Below are 26258 nucleotides of genomic sequence, written 5' to 3' on the forward strand. Positions count from 1 at the left end.
TCGGAGGAAGGGTAAGTTATTAACCTACGTGTGGTATAAACGACATTACCTGGTTCCACGCTACAGCATTGTTGCCATTTAAAAAGTCAACCTGTGTGTTTCTATGTTTCCATCATATTTTTCGAATTCATTCGAACTTTTAATTAGGTGAAATTAACTTTGTAAGCCCACTTATCTTGTCCAGGTAATATTATTGACGTCAGTAATACCAATAAAAAATAAGACTCTTTAGCTGAATGGTCAGCGTTGAGGAATTTGGTTCATAGGACCCCAGGTTCGATTCCCAGACGGGCCGGGGATTTTAATCAAGTCTGATTAATTATTCTGGCTCGGGGACTTGGTGCTTGTCCCAACACTTTCCTCTTCATATTCAGACAACACGCTACACTTCCAACCAATCACAAACACACGAAATAGTGATCACATTCTTCCATGTAGGTTTGGCGTGAGGAAGGGCATCCGGCCAAATCTACTTGTGCGGCGCAGTTCGCAGTCGCGACCCCACAGATGTGGAAAAAAGTGGTGAAAGAAGAAGTAATACTAATAAAAATCCACGAAAAAAGATAAAAGCCCATAGCGGACTATTCTATTTGGCAGCTCTGGTAAAAGAATTAGATGTAGGTGGAACTCCATTCGGAACTCTATGTCGAAGGATGTCGATATGAAAAAGACGTCTGGCGGTACATTTAGCGTTTATTCGAGAAATTTAATTAGAAATCACCCCAAGATCGCCTAACAGAGGTCCATTCCTCCGTCACCAGGTAGAGTAAAACCAAAAGACAAAACTGACACAGACACATAGCCCATATACCAAGCTCGATAGCTGCAGTCGCTTAAGTGCGGCCAGTATCCAGTATTCGGGAGATAGTGGGTTCGAACCCCACTGTCGGCAGCCCTGAAGATGGTTTCCCGTGGTTTCCCATTTTCACACCAGGCAAATGCTGGGGCTGTACCTTAATTAAGGCCACGGCCGCTCCCTTCCCATTCCTAGGCCTTTCCTATCCCATCGTCGCCATAAGACCTATCTGTGTCGGTGCGACGTAAAGCAAATAGCAAAAAAAAAAAAAAGCCCATATGGCGTCACATCACATCGTTTGCCCACGGTAGCTGAAGTCATACGATTACGATTATTATTATTATTATTATTATTATTATTATTATTAAGAACTATAGTACGGCCCTGTCCGGGTAATATTTTGAATGTTTAACCTTATGACTTTTATTACCTGTTAATTATGTGTGAAGTGAATTTTTTAGATTTCTTTGTTGTGACGTTCATTGATATCTGATGGAGTATTTAGTACTTATTTTAAGTCTTAGTTTTAACCTATATTTTTCGCGTTAAAATGTGTCCTTGTGGTAGCCCGGATTGTGTGAGAAGTAGTTGATAATTTGATAACTTCATATAAATAATACAAGTGAGTGAGTACTGTAGGCGTTTACGCGTCTCACTGTCAACATGATACATTTGATATGTTGCCAATCAGCCTTGCAACCCCGAAAACTCTCGTTTCGACACAAGTCTCTGTCATTTTTGTCATCTTATTTTGCACCTTTTCCCACCCCCATCCTGTTGAAGACTGAACATGGACTTCAACTGCAACCAGTATCACAGTTCATCTCAGCGAACCCGAAAATTATGGAATCGACACTAATATTTATATTTTTAGCAATTTTCCTTATTATACAGATTATTATTATTATTATTATTATTATTATTATTATTATTATTATTATTATTATTATTATTATTATTATTATTATTATTATTATTATTATGGACTCCTTGGCTGAATGGTCAGCGTTGATGCCTTCGTTTCAGATTCCAGGCAGAGTTGGGAATTTTAATCGTACCTGATTAATTCTTCTGGCTCGGGACGAGATGCTTTTGTTCCTACAAAGACCTTCTTCATATTTAGACAACACACCACACTACCAACCATCACAGAAACACGCAATAGTGATTAAATTCCTCCACATAGTGTTGGTGTCAGGAAGGTCATCCGGTCGTAAAACAGGGCCAAATATACATACATACATACATACATACATACATACATACATACATACATACATACATACATACATACATACATACATACATACATACATACATACATACATACATACATACATACATACATACATACATACATACATACATACATACATACATACATACATACATACATACATACATGTGACAATGTTCGAAACCGCGACCCCATAGATGTGGGGTAAGTTGCAGAATTGTCATTATTATTGTCATAGTTATTATTATTATTATCATCATCGGAAAATAGGCTACTCTTTTTTTTTTGATAGATTCACGGGATTACCGCCTCTCACATATGGCAGCTCTTTACGTTTTTCAAGAAGCTGATTGAATTTTTGTTCCAGACTTCAATCCAGGATTAATATGTGTATGTACCCGCGCGAAGAATCAAACCCAAGCTTTCAGGTCGAGAACAGATAAACTCGTACGCCACAGGGCTGGTCATAGTGGGTAAAAATGTAAATAATAAAATCTATAGGTTTCTTAATTCCCATTACTAACTCATTGCCAACGGCCGTAGCCGTGTTGAAACACCGGATCCCGTGAGATCTCCGAAGTTAAGCAACATTGGGCGAGGTCAGGAGTTGGATGGGCTGCCACGCGCTGTTGGTGGGGGGTAAGGGAATGGAGGAGCGGAAAGGAACTGGCCACCCTACCGCACGTAAACTCCGGCTCAGGAACACCTCTGCGGAGGTTCGGACCTGCCTTCAGGCAGAACAACCCTTACCTTATAATTCATTGGAAACATTTGTATCTGAAACCATTTCAGAAAAAGAACCATGCTACAGATAAAATAACATCGCGTGAAGTGTTTACTAGAAATAAAAATAAAAATATCAAATAAATATGTGTTTGTTTATTGATTGTAACTACTATTCATGTCAGCATCGTTTATACACTCGGCAGAAACGAAATATTCAAACACTTGTTTTCAGTTTGTTTTACTTGCCGTAGGGTGCGTACCCGACTCGTGTTCATATTTAAAACATAAATTCATTCCTCTCGATAAGGCCTTGGATTAACCTTCCATTGGTCACTGGTAGAATAATGCTCACCCTCGAAAGATATTTTAAAATTTTTATCATTGTCTAACTCTACTATGCCCCAAGCGAATGTAATCATAAACTAGTCTTATATCAGGATGTCACAGAATTCATTAATATTCATTTTGACAGCAGTGAGAGGGATTCTACATTTATGATGTATTGATATGTTATAGAAGAATATATTTAATAAATTGTAATATTTCCTTGGACTTTCTGACGTAAAGTAATTTTTTATTATTGAGAGAGTTAGCCGTGCGGTTAGGAGCGCGTAGCTGTGACCTTTCATTCGGGAGATGGTGCGTTTATTTATTTATTTATTTATTTGTTTATTTATTTATTTATTTATTTATTTATTTATTTATTTATTTATTTATTTATTTATTTATTTATTTATTTATTTATTTATTTATTTATTTATTTATTTATTTATTTATTTATTTATTTATTTATTTATTTATTTATGTTCGACTATAGAAGTGGCGAAGTTAAGGCTTGTGACCCTCTCTTACACTTAACCACGTAAATTAAAGGATAATACATATATAAAGGAAATTTACATTTCCATTATAAAATAAAAGAACACTAAGCTAAATAACGGATTTGAAAAACATATAATGAAGAAAGAAAACAAAGCTCAACGAATAAAATAGTTTAAAAATAAAATAAAAGCAAATCCGGAACATAAAAGTAAAACAGAGACAAATAGTGGTAATGAAAAACAACTAACATACAAACTGAAAAGTATAAGCCAGTGCATAAACAGTGCCAGATCTAGTGTTAATTATCTAATGAGGACAATAAATGGAATTTTGAAGAAACTTATTTGGGTAGATTTTCATCAACGTAAGTATATGAAACTTCCGTTGCCTGTCGGGTTTCAGCAATGCGAAATCATGAGCCGTGAAATTGGAATAATTTCTAAACAGCACATGTGATGATAGCAATCATTATCTCATTGCAAGGAAAGAGCCCTACTCCGGTGTGGCGTTATCGAATAATACATTAACGACCTTGGGATACAAAGATCACGTTGCCTCGCAGCTACTAAGTTGTAGCTCTTCACTCCGGTGTGGTAGGAGGTCATGCGAGGGTCATTTGCTTTGTCTTCTTGAGTTATATAAGCATACGAAAAATAAAATGAAATGGTGAAAATTCGAGAAATTTGTTCTGCAAAGAACTGAAAATGAAATTCATTATTTCGCGAAATGTCATGGCCTGTGGACAATAAATTGCTTCATATATATCGAAAATATATTCAGGAGGATATAGTGGCTTGTAAAAATTCCAGAACCACCAATGATGAGCATGAAAAGGCTTATGGAGAGCGTCTTAAATTTAAGGTGGCCGATCGTCGTTGGGTGAGATCCGCTCAACAGGAGCCCCAGCTGAGCACATCTAGTGCTCCAGTAGTTGAAGGATTTCAAACTCCTAGTGATTAGATACTTTGTTTCGACAATACTTATTACATAGTAGTATTCGAAGTGAGAACTTGCGGCTATGACCCCTATACAGCCTCGTTCAAATTTTTGTTCGTCGTCAGTATTTGGAAAAGCTCAAAAATTTGTTAAGTCAGCTCAGTAATATCTCAGTATTTTGCTTCTTTTATGTTGGTAATAAGAAATATGAAATGTCTTATATTTATGTTCGTCAATGAATTTTTTCGCTAGTACTATCACATATCACTATACAGCTCAATCATATGAAAGAGAAAATATGAATACGTTTTTGTAGCATTATGGACAGTAACAAACAAAAACACGCTTTAGATGTTCAAAAGCGTTTGGCGACTAATAACAGGAATTTCTAAACACCTCGCTTATAAAATTCGTATAATTATGAACTCTAACGAAAACAGTAAATATCAAACTGAAGAATATTCCATTCATAAGGTAGCCTATTTCCATGACGTAGGTAATCAGACCGAAGGCTGGTTTGATCCTCAATAATTCCGCCTTCTGCTGTCATGGCCTAAGCGTCACTGGAGAGAAATTCTGGGAAAGTGAGGAGTGAACTAGTTTCCCGTTGCTTTCCTGACCGAGCCAGAAGTTGCTGTTATACTTCAGTCTACCATGTCCACTGAAATTCATGAAGTAATGGACCCTACGAGTTGCATTTTCACACCATTCAGAAGAAGGACTGCCTACATAAGGAATGGCATTACTAGCATCGCTCATACCTCAGTCATCTTTCATATCGTCAAAGCCAAGGATGAGACTGTCAATGACATTTTATATATTTTCATTGACTATTTTACAGTATATAAATTGTTAATATCTTAAAAGGTACAGAACTTACTTAGGCTCCTGTAATACTCCGCTTAATATATTAATTTTATGCCATAATGGTATATGTATCGATGTTTAGCGTAACAACAGCAACAGCAATATAAATATCGAGCGAGTTAGCCGTGCGAATAGGGTCACGTAGCTATTTGTTCGGATTCGGAAGATAGTGGACTCGGATCCTACTGTTGGCAGTCATGGCCGCTAACTTCCTAATTCTAACACTTACCCAACCTTGGATTGCCCGTCAATATACAACTGTTCCTTCCAGGTTCCTGAGGCAAGGTATTCTCTCCCTGTCAATATACGAAATATTACTTCAATATCCTAATTTAAGCTGTCTTGCCGAGATTTCCTCTTAGATACGTGAACAGCTTGTATGAATTAGTGTGAATGAGAACAAGTATGATGTAGATATTTATTAGATAAAGCAGAGAGATAATATTAATTGTGAACAAAATAACTATTATAACGTTATTTTATTCCATTAATTAGTAGTTAGGTAATCAATTAAGTAGTTTTTAGATATTGTGTACAGTCTTAATAACATTCAAATTATGGCTAAGTTGTAAGGGAGTGCCGTGAGCCCCAACTTCGCCACGTACTTCCTCTTTAACCACATTTTCCACATTGTGGGGTCGCGGGTTCTGTTTAGCGGCCGGATGCCCTTCCTGACGCCAACCCTGTAAGGAGGGATGTAATCACTATTATGTGTTTGCGTGGTGGTTGGTAGTGTGGTGTGTTGTCTGAATATGAAGAGGAGAGTGTTTGGACATACACAAACACCCAGTCCCCGAGCCAGAAGAATTAATCAGAAGCGATTTAAATCGCCGACCTGGCCGAGAATCGAACCCGGAACCCTCTGAGCCGAAGGGCAATACGCTGACCATTCAGCCAACTAGTCGGACTGACTTCGACACGTACAAAAGCATAAAATATATAAATAAAAATTGGTAAATAAATAAATAAATTAATTAAATATATAAATAAATATCTTAACAGTTCATGAATTATTTGAAGTGGGACATCTTGGCTGAATAATGAGCAACATTTTCACACCATTCATAAGAAAGACTGTCCGTATAAGGAATGGCATTAATAGCATCGCTCATACCTCAGTCACTTTCATGAGACTGAGACAGGGCAATGAAATGTTATATTGTCACTGACTGTTCTAGAGTATAGCTTCTAGACACAGCTGTCATTTGGTCACCACAGTCACTGCTAGGTTCTCCATTCCGATTTATTTAGCAAAGTGTGACAAAATGTCTTAATCAGTCCTATTTATTCCTTTGCGGGAAATGATTCACAACGTTTTGAATTTCTGAAGAAAACCTTACGTGCCAAGCTTTCCTCTACTTTCGGGATATTGGGCCATGTTGACGTTATAAGTATGTTGACCTATGTTAGAACTATTTACTAGTCAAGATGAAATGGCACGGGGTGGGTGGATGCCTGGATTTCTATAGCAGCCGTAAAGCTAGGAATTTGTACCAATATCAATTTGTCTCTCTCTCACAATTTGTGTGACCCATTGCGACCATCCTTCTGCCATCTCGTAGCGATTAACGATCATCAAGCTCTGACAATCTGTTGTCACACTTCCTCCCGGTTGAAACCATTGTTATGTTTCATCTCTCTATATAATAACATGTCCTGACTGACTGACTGACTGACTGACTGACTGACTGACTGACTGACTGACTGACTGACTGACTGACTGACTGACTGACTGACTGACTGACTGACTGACTGACTGACTGACTGACTGACTGACTGACTGACTGACTGACTGACTGACTGACTGACTGACTGACTGACTGACTGACTGACTGACTGACTGACTGACTGACTGACTGACTGACTGACTGACTGACTGACTGACTGACTGACTGACTGACTGACTGACTGACTGACTGACTGACTGACTGACTGACTGACTGACTGACTGACTGACTGACTGACTGACTGACTGACTGACTGACTGACTGACTGACTGACTGACTGACTGACTGACTGACTGACTGACTGACTGACTGACTGACTGACTGACTGACTGACTGACTGACTGACTGACTGACTGACTGACTGACTGACTGACTGACTGACTGACTGACTGACTGACTGACTGACTGACTGACTGACTGACTGACTGACTGACTGACTGACTGACTGACTGACTGACTGACTGACTGACTGACTGACTGACTGACTGACTGACTGACTGACTGACTGACTGACTGACTGACTGACTGACTGACTGACTGACTGACTGACTGACTGACTGACTGACTGACTGACTGACTGACTGACTGACTGACTGACTGACTGACTGACTGACTGACTGACTGACTGACTGACTGACTGACTGACTGACTGACTGACTGACTGACTGACTGACTGACTGACTGACTGACTGACTGACTGACTGACTGACTGACTGACTGACTGACTGACTGACTGACTGACTGACTGACTGACTGACTGACTGACTGACTGACTGACTGACTGACTGACTGACTGACTGACTGACTGACTGACTGACTGACTGACTGACTGACTGACTGACTGACTGACTGACTGACTGACTGACTGACTGACTGACTGACTGACTGACTGACTGACTGACTGACTGACTGACTGACTGACTGACTGACTGACTGACTGACTGACTGACTGACTGACTGACTGACTGACTGACTGACTGACTGACTGACTGACTGACTGACTGACTGACTGACTGACTGACTGACTGACTGACTGACTGACTGACTGACTGACTGACTGACTGACTGACTGACTGACTGACTGACTGACTGACTGACTGACTGACTGACTGACTGACTGACTGACTGACTGACTGACTGACTGACTGACTGACTGACTGACTGACTGACTGACTGACTGACTGACTGACTGACTGACTGACTGACTGACTGACTGACTGACTGACTGACTGACTGACTGACTGACTGACTGACTGACTGACTGACTGACTGACTGACTGACTGACTGACTGACTGACTGACTGACTGACTGACTGACTGACCATCGCCGAGCCAAAACTACTGGACATAAAGAAATGAAATTTAGGGGATATGTTTTTATTACAACGTAGGTGCTCATTAAGGGAGAATTTTTTGATATTTCGTCGCTATGGGTGTGAAAAGAGGGATGAATTTTTTAAAATTAGTTTACGTATATCTCAAAAAAGGATCAGTTTAAAGGCGTGAAAATATGGTATTTGCAATCTCCATTAAATATAAAGAAACACGCATTTTTTGTTTTCAGAAATTCCTCTTCAGAGGGGCGAAAAAAGTGAAAAAATGGTTGAGTACCATTTATGGGGATATTTATATCTCAAAAACTGAAGATGTTACAGTCATGAACATAGGTATTTAGAATCTCCATTGAAAATAAAGACACACGTCGTTTTTGTTTTTCGAAAATCTATTTAAGGGGAAGTGAACAGGAGTGACAAACGGGGTGAATTTTTAAAATGAGTATATCTAGGCCTACATTATATCTCAAAACGTAACATGTTACAGACGTGAGAATTGGTATATGGAATATTCTGTAAATGTAAAGGAACACGCATAACTTACTTTCTGAAAATCCACATAAAGGGACGTGTTAAGGGGGGTAAATTTTTAAAATGAGCTTATCTACAGTATATCTCAAAAACGTAACATTTGACGGGCGTATAAATTGATATTTTTAATATCTTACAAAAATAAAGTAGCATGCATTTTTTGTTTTCGGAAATAACACTTAATGGGGCGTTACAAGCAGGACTGAAAAGGGAGTTGAATTATATTCGTGAGGATACTTATATCTCAAAAACTAAATATCTTACAGACATGTAAATTTGTATTTTTATTTTCGGAAAATCCAATAAAGGGAGGGGGTAAATGAATTAAAAATGAGTTGTATTCTTTGTATGCGGATACGCATACCTCCAAAAATGAAGGATGTTTCAACGCGAAAATTGGTATTGGGGGGGGGGCGAAGGGTAGAATCAGCTTAAGGGGGCTGTAAAAGGAGTTGAATTATTTTTATAAAAATACAAATAAGAAGCGGACTTAAAACAATACACCCTGAAAGGATTTTGACTGAGGGTGGGGAATGATGAAAGAAATATACATTTATATGAAATCGATTGAATTACGAAGTTAAAATTTCAAATGATGTCCTAGTGTTAAATAAGAGAACGTTTGAAAGAAATTTAACCCTCCAAGAGTTAAATGGGGGATAAGATCCGAAAACAAATATATTCATTGCTTCCCCGAAACTGTTTATCGTACGAAAACAAAATTCCAAATGGAGGTATATATTTTAAATCCTAGGTGTGAAATAGGAAATTTGTTTAAACGTTCCACCCCTGGAGTATTAAATGAAATTATTCCTCCCTCCAAAACCGTTTGACAATGTTATATTTTTAAGGGTTTTTATTTTATGTTTTGGGTGTAAAATATCATAGGCTATACTTCAAAATATTTCTCGCCTAAGGGGTTTAGACCGTGCTCGACTCTCAAAAACACAATGGCATTTCCTCCGAAACCGTTTCAGTCACGAGCATAGATTTTTCTATGAAGGTTTGTCTTCTGTATCCTAGATGTTAATTAAGATTTAAAAGCCCTTTTAAAAACGATTCATTCCTCCATTACTGTTCGACGTACAAAATCAAAATTTCACCGATTGGTGGCTTTTACATCCTAGATGTTGAATAAGATAGGGTTTTAAATATTTAATTTCTTCCGTATGGGGTTCAAATTAGTGTTAGATCAGAAAACAAATAATCATTCCACCAAAACCGTTTGACGTACGAACGGAGGGCGTATTTTACAGGCTCAGCTGACAGTGGACTCTCCTTTTTTCTTGCTACTTGTTTTACGTCGCACCGACGATATGTCTTACGGCGACTATGGGACAGGAAAGGGCTAGGAGTGGGAAGGAAGTGGTCGTGGCCTTAATGTACAGCCCCAGCATTTGCCTGGTGTGAAAATGGGAAACCACGGAAAACCATTTTCAGGGCTGCCGACAGTGGGGTTCGAACCTACTATCTCCCGAATACCGGATACTGGTCTCACTTAAGCGACTGTAGCTATCGAGCTCGGTAGTGGACTCTCCAATATGTAAAACTTTGAATAATAACTTTCAGTTTAAAACCGTAGAGAAGCACGGGCATCTTGCTAGTTATCAATACAGCTTCCCAATACATTCATGACATTGGAGGGCGGTAGTTAGAAGAAGAATTTCTTCATCTTCACTTTATGATCGAAAAGGAACTCGTTGGTTGAACGGTCAGCATACTGGCCTTCGGTTCAGAGGGTCCAGGGTTCGATTCCCGCCCGGGTCAGGGATTTTAACCTTAATTGGTTAATTCCAATGGCACGAGGGCTGGGTGTATGTGTTGTCTTCATGATCATTTCATCCTCATCACGACTCACAGGTCGCCTACGGGAGTCAAATAGAAAGACCTGCACCTGGCGAGCCGAACCCGTCCTGGGATATCCCGGCACTAAAAGCCATACGACATTTCATTTCATCGAAAAAGAAGAGTCTGTGCTACTCCACTGCAGAGTTTTGAGGATGAATGAGGCAAGAATACCTACCGTACGTTCTTTCAACTTGGTCCCAATATAAACCCTCCCTGGCAAACAGGAAATACGGTACATGTCGGAAACGGGATTCCGAGGGTCAGTATGGGCGATTGGAGATTAAAAGCGTGGGGGAAAAAATATACAGACAGTACTCAGGTTTGTGGGATATAGTGGACGAGAGAGGGGTGGGGGGGTGTTTTATACATCAAAAATGAAGAAACAGGCTACAGAATGGTAAATTTGAATTTCGACAGAGCGGTAAAGGTTGAGAGTTTACCAATTTAAGTGCAGTAATAATAGTTGTTTTGTTGTTGTTGTTGTTGCATTCTCCCAGGATGGTAATATATGGTAGTAAGTGAGATTGAATCAAGGTGTAGTAAAGCTAATGCAGTGAGCTCGAAGTTACGAACAACAGTATTCTGTATGAAGGAAGTCAGCTCCTGGACGAAACTATCTTTACATCGGTCTGTTTTCAGACCAACTTCGCTTTACGGGAGCGAAAGCTGGGTGGACTCAGGATACCTTATTCATAAGTTAGAAGTAACAGACATGAAACTAGCGAGAATGATTGCTGGTACAAGCAGGTGGGTACAATGGCAGGAGGGTACTCGGAACGAGGAGATAAAGACTAAGTTAGGATTGAACTCGATGGATGAACCTGTACGCATAAACCGGCTTCGGTGGTGGGGTCATGTGAGACGAATGGAGGAGGATATGTTATCTAGGAGAATAATGGACTCTGTTATGCAGGGTAAGAGAAGTAGAAGGAGACCAAGACGACGATGGTTACACTCAGTTTCTAACGATTTAAAGATGAGGTATAGAACTAAATGAGGCCACAACACTATTTTAAATAGAGGATTGTGGCGACGTTTAGTAAATTCACAGAGGCTTGCAGACTGAACGCTGAAAGGCATAACGGTCTATAATGATAATGTGTGTGTGGTTTTTTAATTTTGATGCAATACTTCACAATGTACCTTTCAACAAAGGAACAATATTACGCATTTATTACAATTAAACAGAAGTACGCAGTGATTATACAATTATAATCATTTAGTATTTGACTACACACTAAGAAACTAACAGACACTGAAGAGAATGCCAAACTGACGAATGCGCGTGGTAAGCGGGTGAATCATACCTCAGTGTCCATGACCTTGACAATATATATATATATACCCTCCTGCTACCCTTACTGCACGTCTCCACTACTTTCTGTGGCACTATACAAATTGGTTAGCCGGGACGAACGACATTTTGTGCGTATGTCTATTAATTTGTTAATAATTAACGAAAAAAAGGAAATAATTAGTTGATAAGACAAGAGGGCTTGTACAAGTGACTTTTATTAAATAATTCCTATAATTCCTAGTTTCAGCCGGCAAAAATGCGAATAAAATGTAGTATGTTCTCCAAAAAGTGGGTGGGGTGTGACTGCCCCCCTCGCCCCCACCCCACGTAATCTCCGCTACTGCCGAGGGTCCTAATCTTAGTTTGTAAGGGTGGTTCGATATTGTGACGCTTTAAAACCTATGGTTATCTCCAGATAAAGTAATTAGGCCTATTTGTTACAGGCGTCATGTTAGGGCCTGGAGGACCAGCAATGCAGGCGGGCCCGGACTTCAAGGGGCCCTGCAGACACCTCGCAAAACATATTCAAAATGATATATATCTAGCCTAATGTCACTCTGCATGGAAATAGTCCGAGTAGTTTTGTAGAATCAGTCTAAATAATTTGTTTCACAATTTGTACGTAGAGGAATTGCCATTAGGTTGCATCTACCAGTAATTATTACAGCACAGCAGTAAGCAATGCTTGCCCTTGTCGTCTATCGCAACAACGCGACATGCTCCTCACAAAAGACCTGCACCAAATTATTTAGAAATCATTACAGCAATGGAAACTGACACCAAAATATCCCATATTAGTTAGAAAATGATACTTTCTTGATGTGTAGTGCATCTGAGATCGTATTACCCCTGTGGGTGGAAGTGCGTAGGAAGAATACACCCATGGTATCCCCTGCCTGTCGTAAGAGGCGACTAAAAGTGCCGACCAATGCCTGGTTGCATTAGAACCATGAAACTATTTGTGATTAGTAGCATCACGCGTGGAACACCATGGGTCGCCTTTACTTGCGAGTTGCACCACTATGTTAGGTACACAATAGGTTTCTAATTGGTAGCAACAGAAGGGGAGTCTGTGTGGGTTTTCCAGTACCTGTGATTAGTACCATTGTGAGAAACAGCAGGAGTCTGGGCGTTGTCTGTGATTAGTACCACTATATCAGCGACACCGTGGGTGAGCGTTGCCTGGGATTAGTACCCAGTATATAAGGAACACCACAGGAATACCGGCGCTCGTGGTTAACACACCTATGTGAGGAACACCATGGGTTTGCGTTGCCTATGAGTGGCACCATTATGTGACAAACCCCATAGGTCTGCGTTACCTGTGCGAAGTACAAAACTTGTTAGTAGTAGCACAATGTGTAGAGCACCGTGAGTCTACGTTACTTTTGATTAGAATCGCAACGTGAGATATACCATGGTTCTACTTTACTAGCGATAAGTAAGATTATAATGGGCCGTTGACCTGGATTTTGGACTCCTTTAGTCAACAAGCATCCTCGATTCAGGATTGTGCTTTAGAAGCAGTCTCTTGGTAATACTATTGTTTATGGTAAGTTCTCGGTCGGATTCACTGATTGTTTGAAATTCATATCCATACATTCATTCTTCATCATCACGTTTTATATTCTGGTCAGTGGATGATCTTGAACATTTAAATTGTCATTACATTTCGTCTCATTTCTTACCATTAGGGACCCCGATGACCTAGATGTTAGGCCCCTTTCAACAACAAGCATCATCATCTTCATGAGATCGTATTAAGCAGAAATTTTGCTGAACATTAACTTTTACTACACTTTATTCAACGACAATAAGAAGTAGGTGTTGTAACACTCATTGTCAGTCAATTTTGTTTCGCTCTTTTTGCGTGGAGACTATCAGATGTGCTGTTCGATATTTTTCAAGCTTTATTTGAACAGTTTTTTATTCACTTTTGTTCGTAGGTTGTTCTGTGTTTTAATAGAATACATTGTTTTAACTGAGACCTTGGTATCAGTTACAGAGTAGAATTCCGTGGTTACTGTAAAATGATACCAATTTTAAGCAAACCCATTTTAAGTACAAAAAATTATTGGTGTATGGTTCACCAGCTTAGCCGTTAAACCACGGAGACAGCCGAATAAAACAAAATTATATTTTAATAACCTTAAAAAAGTAAATAATCTCCTTTTTTTTGTATAATTTGACATTATATTGCATATTATCTACCTGCTGTAATTAAATTTATATTGGTTATTCGCAGCTCTTACATTTTGCTTGAAAGGGACCAAATTTTTATTTTGACAGTTGGGCCCGTATCACATTAATTACGGCCCTGATTGTTTATGAAATAAAGGATTTTTTCAACTTGTTTTACGTCGCCCTGACACAGATCGGTCTTATGATGACAGTGGGATAGGAATGGACTAGGAGTGGGAAGGAAACAGCGTGGCCCTAAGGTACAGCCCCAGCATTTGCTTGGTGTGAAAATGGGAAACCACGGAAAACCATCTGCAGGGCTCCCGACAGTCCCACTATCTCCCGGATGCAATCTCACAGTTGCGCGCCCCTAACTGCACGGCCAACTCGCCCAGTAAGTAAAGGACCAGTAATCACCGGCCCAAGGCGTCCATGAGAGTAAGAAGGGATAGTTCATCACGGAAGTTTTCTGATTCATACCCGACATTAACTTCAATATTATTCATTGTTGTGTTGTTTTATGGTGCTTATAAAGTAAACATGCGTGTGTTGAAAACTGTACATATAACGAAACCTCTTGAGTACGTGTTCGCATTTCAAATAAGGACGCACGATTTGAACTTGTATGTTATAATGTGAGGATGTGACGTGCATGTTAATGATTTTATCTTCATTTCAGTTTCTGGGCAGAGCGATAACATCGTCGAGTTTGTATTGCTAATCTAATATACGATACTTGGCTGCCATGCTGCTTTGTGCCACACTAAACTTCCTCTACTGAGCAACGTTATCGTAACGACCGCTTGTTAAAACCAAATAAAGCATGTCCAAAAAGTTTGACACAGTTAAGAAAATTATTATTACATGTAAACTGAAGAACTGAGATATAAACGCAAGAAGAAATACAATGCTACTAATATACCCAAATCAAGGGGATACGAAATGTTCTGGAAAATCTGCAAACAGCAATAAGTACTGTAATAGAAAAAAATATCAATCCATTTGTATGTTCCTATATGTTTAGTCCCAATTCTGAATACAACTTTGTAGAAGAGTATTGCCAGATCCTAAGTTCTTCTTCGTGCTTCTGGTTACAGAGGCTTTCATCAAATTGAGATGACAGGAAAATCAGATCGGCAAAAGAATGTTTATCATTCGATCCACAGTTCCCTGTATTCCTCTATTTTAAGCTTGATGGTATATTTATTTATTTAAAAATCTCCTGACTTCGTGTGCGCATCCCTGTCACATATCAATTAAAATAGTTTTACAGGAAACTTATTTAACAGTGATATAGATACAGTCATTGTAATTGACACTTAAGTTACCCACTTGCAATGCGTAATGACGTTCAAGGAGTGGTTATTTATTGAATAGCTGGCCATTTATGAGACGACAGAAAGAGAGAAATATGGTTCATATACGTTATGACTTCTGTAGAAAAAACGCGCCATGTAACTTGATCCTACTTTCTGATATAGAATAATACTGCATCACAATCTCCTTGCCTAAATATACTTAACTTTTCTTATCCTTCAATAGAGTATGTATGGTATACTGTATATGAGTAGCTCAACAAACTGGATGAGAAAATTGACGGTGTTAGGTTTAACACTAATAATCAGATATATATGTATTCATGCTGATAGTATTTTCTTTAACAGGTAGTTGCCTAATCAGCCAAGCATAAAAAAGCAAACTCGCCTCCTTACAGGCCATGAAGGCCCATGGAGAAGTGGGAGGTACTGGGATAGACTGGGCGCCTTTGCTCCCGCGATGTCATATAGATTACGGGCTGCCTGGCCGAGGCGGTAAAGGCGTGCTCGGTTCGCCCGGAGGGACGTGGGTTCGAATCCCCGTCAGGAAGTCGTAAAATTTAAAAAACGAGATTTCTACTTCCGGAGGTGCATATGGCCCTGAGATTCACTCAGCCTACACCAAAAATGAGTACCAGGTTAATTCCTGGGGACAAAGAAGGCCGGGCGTAGAGCTAACCACTCTACCCCATCACGTGCCGAGGTTAACAATGGTGGAAGCCTTTACCTTCCACTCGTCCAAGCGCCTTCATGGCCTGTACGGAGGTGACTTTGCTTTGCTTTGCTTGATGTCATATATATTGGAGGATTGTGCGTTTGCTCACCGAAGATTTTTATACAACGATTCACTGATTCTCTTCAAACATTTAGATTATAAAAAGGCTTCCAAATAAATATCGATAACAAATTGCTGGTAATTCGCATCTTATCGTACATCCGCAGCCTACCCATAAATATCGATAACAAATTGCTGGTAATTCGCATCTTATCGTACATCCGCAGCCTACCCATGAGAGAATATAATTTTGTATTTATACATTAGCAATTTTTGTATGCCTTAACTAACATGCACTAATATATTGGCTCATTTCCGTGTTTTCCCATTTTCACATGAGGCAAATGCTGGGGCTGTAGCCTACTTAAGGCCGCGGCCGCTTCCTTCCCAGTCCTATACTTTTCCTATGTCCGGCTCCATGGCTAAACGGTTAGCGTGCTGGCCTTTGGTTACAGGGGTCCCGGGTTCGATTCCCGACAGGATCGGGAATTTTAACCATCATTGGTTAATTTCCCTGGCACGGGGCCTGGGTGTATGTGTTGTCTTCATCATCATTTCATCCTCATCATGACGAGCAGGTCGCCTATGGGAGTCAAATCGAAAGACCTTCACTTGGCGAGCCGAACCCGTCCTGGGATCTCCCGCCTCTAAAAGCCATACGCCATTTCCATTTCTTTTTTACTTTTCCTATCCCATCGTCACCGTAAGACCTATCTTTGTCGGTGCGACGGAAAGCTAATTGTAAACATTACATTGGCCGTTTTGGTTGCCTGTAACTAACATTAACCTAAGTATTGCCCAGTGTAACTAAATTATGAATACTACCATGGGCATGAATGTGAACGCCACTTGAGGTGGATTTAATTCATTGGAGATGAACTTTTCCTTCATGCCACTTTTCGAATTGTGGACCTTGGAGAAATTCGCGTCTGCAAGAATGGGGCACGACCTAGGATGAAATCTACTGTTAAACGCAGGAGAAACCACCAGTTCCTACGCCAGACTAAATAACCAAAGACCTAACTGCAAATAGAACTAGGAATCCCCTGGGCCAAAGACCGGCATGTTAGTAAGTTAGTCGTGCAGCCGGACTACTTCACGGTAAATTTTGATTTCAGGATAATTATTCTCATGCGGGAATGCGTTTAGTGAACAAAGATGATGCAATGGCGAGGTCAAGAAGTGACACCGATCTGGTCCGCTAGATGGAGTTCAAATCTGTCACTAAGCGAACAGTAGCACCCGCAAAAAGCAATTATTTTCGCGACCTCTGTGAAGGATTAGGTCGATCAGGAGGAGTCAATGCTATTTATACGCTAGCCAGATCTCGCCATCGTGCCTCTGAAGATGCTGATTATGTCATGTCATGTCCCGCTTACAGAGCGGATCTTAAGGAACACTGCTATGTAAGCCGCGGTGCGCTAGATGCTTGTCTTGGAAAAAACTCAGCAAATGCTCTGCCGTTTACAAAAATAATTTTTCAAGGCATATTTCATCCTTGCTTATTTATAATATAATATGTTAGAAATAATCCAGAAATAAATAAAAATTGCAACACAGTTATTCAGTAATTTTTAGTAGTATATCCCGTATTCGGGAGATAGTAGGTTCGAACCCCACTGTCGGCAGCCCTGAAAATGGTTTTAGTGGTATCCCATTTTCACACCAGGCAAATGCTGGGGCTGTACCTTAATTAAGGCCGCGGCCGTTTCCTTCCCACTCCTAGCCCTTCCATGTCCCATCGTCGCCATAAGACCTATCTGCGTCGGTACGACTTTAAACAAATAGCAAATAAATAAATAAATAAATAAATAAATAAATAAATAAATAAATAAATAAATAAATAAATAAATAAATAAATAACAAATAGTATTGTCAAAAAGTCAAAATTTTTCGCTTGCTTAAAAATATATACAATTGTCTAGAAGGGGATAACCATCGCTGTATAAACGCCTCTTTCGGGCCAAACAAATGCTCGCTTCCCATTGTTAAATAACAGTTAAAAGCATTGTTATTGAACCTAATAATAAAATGACAGGGTTATATATTTTCAAATTACAATGTGGCCCTAAACTTTCAGATAACTACATACATACATACATACATACATACATACATACATACATCATTACAGACTGTTACGTTTTTCAGCGTTCAGTCTGCAAACATCTCTCAACTAATTAGATCTGTGGCCTCGTTTAGTTCCACATCTCTCATCATTCTATCATTATGAACAAATTCACCTTGGTATCCCTCTACATACCTTACCCTTCATGACCAAGTCCATTATTCTCCTTGGTAACCTATCCTCCTCCATTCACCTCAAATGGCCCAAACACCGATGCTGTTCATAAATACGGATTCATCCGTCGAGTTCACTCCTTATTAAGCCTTATCTCTCATTTCGATTAACCCCCCGCCCCCTGCCATTGTGTGTACAAGCGACCGTTCTCGCCGCATTCATGTCCGTTTTTTTCTAAGTTATGAATAAGATATCCCAAGTCCATCCAGATTTCACTCCCATGCAGCAAAGTCCTCGAAAAGTACACCGATGTAAAGATACACTGGCGGGAAAAAAATCCCAACACTATGAAATAAGGAATACTTAATACGGAAATTTTGCCAGTATAATTGTCGAGACAACATATTTAATTGATTGAAGGTACACGACTACAGGTTAATATACGCGCAAGTAAAGCCATCGAAAATATGCCATGCTGGTCTATTTAACCTGTAATAATAATAATAATAATAATAATAATAATAATAATAATAATAATAATAATAATAATAATAATAATAATAAATAATAAATAATAATCGTATGGCCACAGCTACCGTGTGCAGACATTACATTTTGACGCCATTTGACTGTCTGCTCGTCAATTTCGATGTTCCGTTTTACTCTAGGCCAACTAAATGGCAGACCGATGAAACCGAAAATCTCTTTGGCGTGTATGTCTGAGATTAAATTAATTTTGTCGGGTAAACACCAAATGTGTCACCAGAGATCTTTTACATGCCGACATCGTACGACATGGATTGTCGAATGCACTTTATTCCGCCCATCAAGAATCCGACTGCCTCTGCCGGGTTTGAACCCGGCATCTTGGAACCCGGTAGCCGACACTCTACCACTGACTGTTGAATACTGGTATGCAAATGATGCACGTATTATGTCGTGCAGGTGCCGGATGTCAGCTTGTGGGATGGAGTTCCATGCCTGTTGCACTTGGTCGATCAATACAGGGACGGTTAATGCCGGTTGTGGATGACGCTGGAGTTGTCGTCCATGATATCCTACACGTGCTCGATTGTGGACAGACCGGGACATCGAGCAGGCCAAGACAACTTATCGACACTCTGTAGAGCGCGTTGGGTTACAACAGCGGCATCGGGGCGTGCATTATCCTGCTGGAAATTACCCACGGGAATGCTGTACATGAATGGCAGTACAGCAGGTTTAATCACGAGACAGACGTACATATCTGCAGTCAGAGTGCGTGGCTAAACCACGAGAGTACTCCTGCTGTTATAGGAAATTGCTCCCCCGACCAGAGCTCCCTGTGTAGGTCCAGTGTGTCGACGCCGCAGACAGGTGGAATGCTGGCGCTCACTTGGCCTCCTTCTAACCAACAAACGGCCATCACTGGCACCAAGACAGAACCGGCTTTAATCGGAAAACACAACGGACCTCCACTCTATCCTCCAATGAGCTCCCTCTTGACACCACTGAAGTCGCAGAGGGCGGTTGGTTTTATGTATGTGGAATACACGCCGCAGGGCGTCTGGTCCGGAGCTGTCCTTCAAGTAACCGATTTTGAACAGTTCATTGCCTCACTGTGGTGCCAACTGCCGCTCGAATTTCTGCTGTAGACGCAGTCCGCTCCACCACAGCCATACGCCGAATACGGCGGTCCTCCCTCTCGGTGGTGCCACGGGGACGTCCGGAGCCCGGTCTTCTTGCGAGCGTACTTTCTCGTGACCACTGCTGCCAGCACGCATACACAGTGAAGACATTCCTGCGAAGTCGTTCTGCAAAGCGCGGAAGGAAAATCCACCTTCACAGCAGCCCTGTTATACGGCCTCGTTCAACCACAGTGAGCTGTTGATACTGGGCTCTAGGTCGCCGTAAAGGCATTCTTGGCCCACTCACAGTCTTTCTGTCAAATTTCACAGATACCTAATGCTCTCGAATAGTACTGCCCGTAATTAAAGCAAACCTGATGTGGAACGTCATGGGACCGTTACTAGCACGACGCTAATGCGATGTGTGGGAAATCTGAATCAACGTCATCTTTCAGATGCATAAATACACCTACCAACGTTCGTTAATCTAGCATAACCCATTCTCGGTCTTTGGATATTTTTCTGTCAGTGTAGTTTGATCAAATGAAGTGCAATTTATTCTGAATTATCGCAATACATGAATTGTTTGACTGCTGTTAGATATGAGAAGTTAGTTTTGTGATTGAAAATGACAATTTCGAACTTAATTACTATGAATACAACCTGATGGCGTAGGATGTAATCTCTCGTCTTCATTAGGGACTTGAAGAGTCGCAGCTTTCCTAGTGTTCATCCCGTCTTCGTCTGCCTTTAAGTCTTCCTCGCTGTCATCATTATCTTCATCCTCATCTTCATCATCGCTGTCATTTTCATCTGCATTCTCATCGTCATCATCATCGTCGTCATCGTCTTCATCCTCTTCGTCGTCATCATCATCTCTGTAGGTGGCAGGTGTTGTTGAGCTGTCTCCGCTATGTTCGCTATCTTCATCCCGGTCGTGGTTATGTACGTAGGCATTGTCCTCGCCGAAGTAAACGTCGGGACGCGCCAATGTCCACGGCGTGCTGGTGACGTAATGGAGTGTATCGTCATCGTCATCATCTACTTCAAGGAGTTGTAGGGGTATGTCTAAAGGACGCACTTCCGTTAGCTCATCCTCCAAATCCTCGTTGGTAAACTCTGGCTGCCCAACTGCAACAGATATAAAGACCAAATACAAAATAAGTTGGGCTCCTGCTAAATACATTATACTATTATGTATACACAGTAAATCCTCATCAATACCCTTCTCAATAGACTTTATTCCAAGTACCTGTGAATTAGAAAGCGCTGTAGAGGAGAATCACCCCCTGGCTTCTCTTCCCTCTTACAACTAAATATTGCCTCACACATTAACAAAATCATTGTGTGACACTCTCTATTAATTGTTAGTTATGTGTATGTGGCAATATGATAGGTCTACAACAAAAACTAAGTAATGGATGTGAATTAAATGGGGAATTCTTAATGGCATATCCTATATCTTATCGTGTACCGAACAAATTAGCATGCCCATTTCTAAGAATCCAGATGTCTGCTGAAGAAACTTTTACAATCCATTTATCGGATTACGGTATAAATTACTCATAAATTGATTTAGAGTTTTATTGGTTAAAGTAAAAGGTTAGACCTGGCAGAGGCATTAACTGATTCACTGGAAAGAAAATGGGTTAGACTCCATATCTGGAAAGAAGAAATCTAGAAAGAAGTCTTCTTGAGAAGCACTCGGACAAAGGGGTTTACTCAGCCTAAAGCTGAAATGAATATCTCTCTTTTCACTTCCTTCTAGCAATAATAATGGGACTAACCCAGGGCCCTTCAAACGCCCTGCAGAGATTCTGTACACCATGCAGCGGTCCGACTCAGCTCGGTTCGGACCAGCGTTTTGTCTCGGGACAACTTGGCTAAGCTCGGCTCAACTACGCTCGGATGATAGTGTGGGACGGGGAGACAAGTGGAGCGAGCGAGACTTGTGTAGGGAGGGGGAGAGACAGCGCTAATGCTCAAAATCGAGGAGTGGGGGTCTGCACTCTGGTCAACCTAGCGATATCGTGTTTTGCACCTTGCACCGCCAAATGCTCTGGTGCATGCACCCTGAAAGGCCCTGGGCTAACCATTCTACCTTATTTAGTGCCCAGTCTTTACAATGAATTTCCTTACGGGCCTTCTAGTTCATAATAAGTATGCACTTATTTCACACATATTATGTGTTAGAATATGTCAGTAACTGAGAGTATAGAGCACCTTCGAATGAAATTTTATACCATGTGCATCGTGAAATCATCACACTTTATGTTGTATAGCATAAATATGGGGGAATTAATTACTAATTTGTACTAAAGCTAACCAAGATTTTAAGATGATGATGCTTGTCTTTTAAAGAGGTCTAACATCTAGGTCATCGGCCCACCAAAATTTTATTGTATTATGTTGCTAGAAGGAAGTGAAAAGAGAAAACTGTGTAAATTTGATAATACTATGCTATTGATTGTTGTGTTAAACAATCATATTACCATAATATGAAATGAAATTAAGTCAGAGTGACATTTAGCATTTATAGGAATGATGGAATGTTCAACATGTATCTTCATTATGGATATTATGCCTTTCAGCGTTCAGTCTGTAAACCTCTGTGAATTTACTAAGCACCGCCACAATCATGTATTTATAACTAGTTTTGCGGCCTCATCTAGTTCTGTACCTTTTATATTTAAAGAGAAAGGGGAAGAAAAGGAAAGAAAATGATTCTCAAAGCCTACGTTATGGTGGATACAAATTTTGCGCAAGGGAGGTTGCACAAAAAAGAAGAAGAGATGATTTTGTCACAAGGAAGATAAAATGTCATCAAACTCGAACAAAGTTGACCATGTGTTCGTTATGTATATAATCTCTTGATTACTGACATGCGTAAATATAAATGGAGATTTACATATATCAAAGGGAACTGAAAGGCCAAACGAATTTAAGGAACTGATACTCGTTACGCTTTGTTATGGAAACTGGCTTAGGAATATACTGCACAGTATGTCCCATCTATTCTTAACTTAATTCATCTCTTCCCCTACCCGACGTACAATTTCCTTCTTTGTAATATTAGCCTACTTTTAAGTTCCAGAAGCTCCATGCCCACGCCAAGAAAGCTTATGGATGTTTAATGTCGCTTTTTCTGATGATTCAGCTTTCATATCCATACAACAGGACACTGCGTACATAACACGTGGCAAGATGTTCCGTTAATATTCAGTTTAATTTGAAATTTTCAGGGAGGTTTCTCTATAAACTGCTGGAATGACCTATTTTGAATCGCATCCTGCCTACGATTGACTAATTAATTATACCAGAGCAATCTAGTTTTCGCCCTGGGTAAAATGCACGGGGAAATTCATGAATCTAACACTATTTATAGAGGATGTACAGAATTCGTAACTCGCAAGTTCACAGGTGTGGCCTTTGTGGGATTCTCAGCAGCGTACGATACTCTCAACCACTAAATACTTCCAGAAAAGGTATACGATCTGTCACAGGAGAGAGTGTTAACCAATCTCTTTACTACTCTCCTCCAGAATCGTACGTTATTGTCGTTGACATCCAAGGGCAGAGTGGCCGATGGAGGATGCAGGGAGATGATCTACCCCAAGAAAGCGTTTTGGGTACAACACTTTTCAACATATACACAAATGAGACAAGTGGAGTGAGCGAGACATGTGTAGGGAAGGAGCGAGATAGCGCTATTGCTCAAAATCTAGGAGTGGGGGTCTGCACTCTGGTCAACTTCACCTTGCACCGCCCGATGCTCCGGTGCATGCACCCTGAGACTCCCATAAGCTGTTTATATGCTGAAGACCTTGCCCTGGTCACACAGAACACAAGAGTGTGAAACGTAATACCTCCCTTGAATGTCTGCCTAGCTATTCCAGTGCCAATCACGTAAGACCTAACCCTGCAAAGACTCAGGTGTGTATCTTTCACCCGACAACTAAGGACGATCATAACAAGCTCGAAATAGCATGCTAAGGTATAGACCTGCAGACATGTGGCTCTGCAAAATATCTGGGGGTAATGCTTGAAAGAACGCTCTGATTTAAGAAGCATTGCATGAAGTGAAAAATATAAGTTTACGCACGAAATAACCTGCTCTGTAGATTGGCTGGATCACAGTGGGGAAGCCAACCATGAACTATCCGCACAATCACCTATGGCCCTATGTTACTCCGTCGCAGAGTATGCATGCCCGATTTGGTACTTTCGTCTCATGTCAAACAGGTGGACGTGGCCCTCAATGAGACATGTAGGTTAGTGATAGGTTGCCTGAAGTCTACTCCAGCCCATAGGCTGTATCAGTGTGCAGGGATTTCCCCACCCTCTATTCTTAGAGAAGTAGCTGCGAATGAGTAAAGGCCTCATCTACTGCATTGTCATGTACTCCCCAGTTGAAAAACTCAAATCCAGGAAAAGTTTCCTGTGAACATCAAGTCAGCTAATTGATCACGTAATAAGGCAAGATAAAAGTTACGGAAAACCATGACCCACAATATCCCGGGACTGATGGCAGTAGTGGAAAGTTTACCATCTGACTAAAATGAAAACTGGACTGTATGGAAATCTCTGAGTAGACTAAGGACAGGGGAGGGCATGTCCAAAATCAACCTTGTGGAATGGGACTACATAGATGCTGACAGCATCAACTGAAAATTCGGCGAAGAACAAACAATGAAACTTCATCTTCATTGTCCGATGTGTCCATTCTTGTAATGAAGACGAACTATTTTAGGCAATGCAGAATGCGTTTGACGATGCAAACTATTGACTACAATTCGTGTAACATACCTTTCGGGTTTCGAAGTACTATTTGGTTGTGAACGAGGTGTTTCTAACATTGTTAGCAATAACATTGTCATTGATTTGTTTTATAACAGCTTATAACTATAACTTATAACTATATCAGGCGTTCACACCTGCAGTGGAAGCTAATTCCTTAATATGGCACTACGGACAAAAATCTGAACTGAAATTCATGAAGATTGAATGCAGAATAAAATTACCCTACTAGTAACAGAATTTAGCTATACTAGGATATATTATTGGCAGGTAATGGTAAGAACTTGCTGAAAGGAATTACTGAAGGTATTATAAATAACAGCCTGTTGCCATTTCTTGATGGATGCAGTATTTTTGTATCCGTCTCTTGGCACAGGCCAGAGCAAAGTGTAGCTTCCACCAAAGTCCCAGTCTCATCCATGGCTGTGACAATATGGAAGCTGCTGGTGTATGAGTGGTGCTGAGTAATGACATTTGGAGCACAAATAGTATCTGAATGTTATGAAAGGTGTTGCTCATGGGATCAGTCGTGCTGCAGTAGCACCTTCTGGTCCAGTGAGGAAAGCAATGGCAAACTACCTCACTCCTCATCTTGCCTAGTACGCCTCATTTGGGCTCTGCCATTGGTTTTTGTGGTTTTCCTATAACTGCACAGCCTTTGGTGATGCAATTTGAGGATCCAACCAGCCTCTGGGCTGATGACCTAACAGACAGACATTATAAATAAATTAGAAGATAACTATTTCGTATGATACTGATTTATAGCAGTTATTCGTCTCTACCTGAGAAGTGGAAGTACCCATGAACGTTTCATTCACATAAACTACGAAATCTTAGGGATATTCAATACATTTTACTTCACGATGCTGATAACTTACAGTTCTTCGCGTAATACGTAGTTATGATTACACTCATATACCAAATACCAGTAAATGACCAAGTAGCCAAATCATTAATATTACAACATCGACAAGTGCTGTATGATAAGAATTGTAATACAATTATTGTAATACAATTAGGACAGTTTGCAGTGAATTTTAGATGATTAAATTACTTCTGGCTACTGAGTTGTAGTCAATTTAAGAGAAATGATGGGTGCAACACAGATATCAATTATTAGTGATGTGCCCGTTCGCATCTCGTAGACCATTTACAAAATGGCGGCGTAGGAAGGTATGGCCCATGCGATCTATTAAGGCAATGAACTTCTCATTAATAC

At 40.3% G+C, this 26258-nt stretch overlaps 1 protein-coding gene across 1 annotated transcript in view; it reads right to left on the reverse strand.

Moving 5' to 3' along the window:
• The window catches only part of LOC136881917 (myb-like protein X), a 116645-nt gene that overhangs the window by 83299 nt on the left and 7088 nt on the right, over positions 1-26258 (reverse strand). Inside the window, exons 2-4 of the mRNA XM_068229111.1 lie at positions 20894-21373; positions 20235-20428; positions 5614-5680 (exon numbers count right to left, since the gene is read on the reverse strand). Coding sequence (XP_068085212.1) covers positions 5614-5680; positions 20235-20428; positions 20894-21373 — 741 coding nt within the window. The remainder of the gene's footprint in view (positions 1-5613; positions 5681-20234; positions 20429-20893; positions 21374-26258) is intronic.

Source organism: Anabrus simplex, chromosome 1, assembly GCF_040414725.1.
Source record: "Anabrus simplex isolate iqAnaSimp1 chromosome 1, ASM4041472v1, whole genome shotgun sequence".
Classification (NCBI taxonomy): Eukaryota; Metazoa; Arthropoda; class Insecta; order Orthoptera; family Tettigoniidae; genus Anabrus; species Anabrus simplex.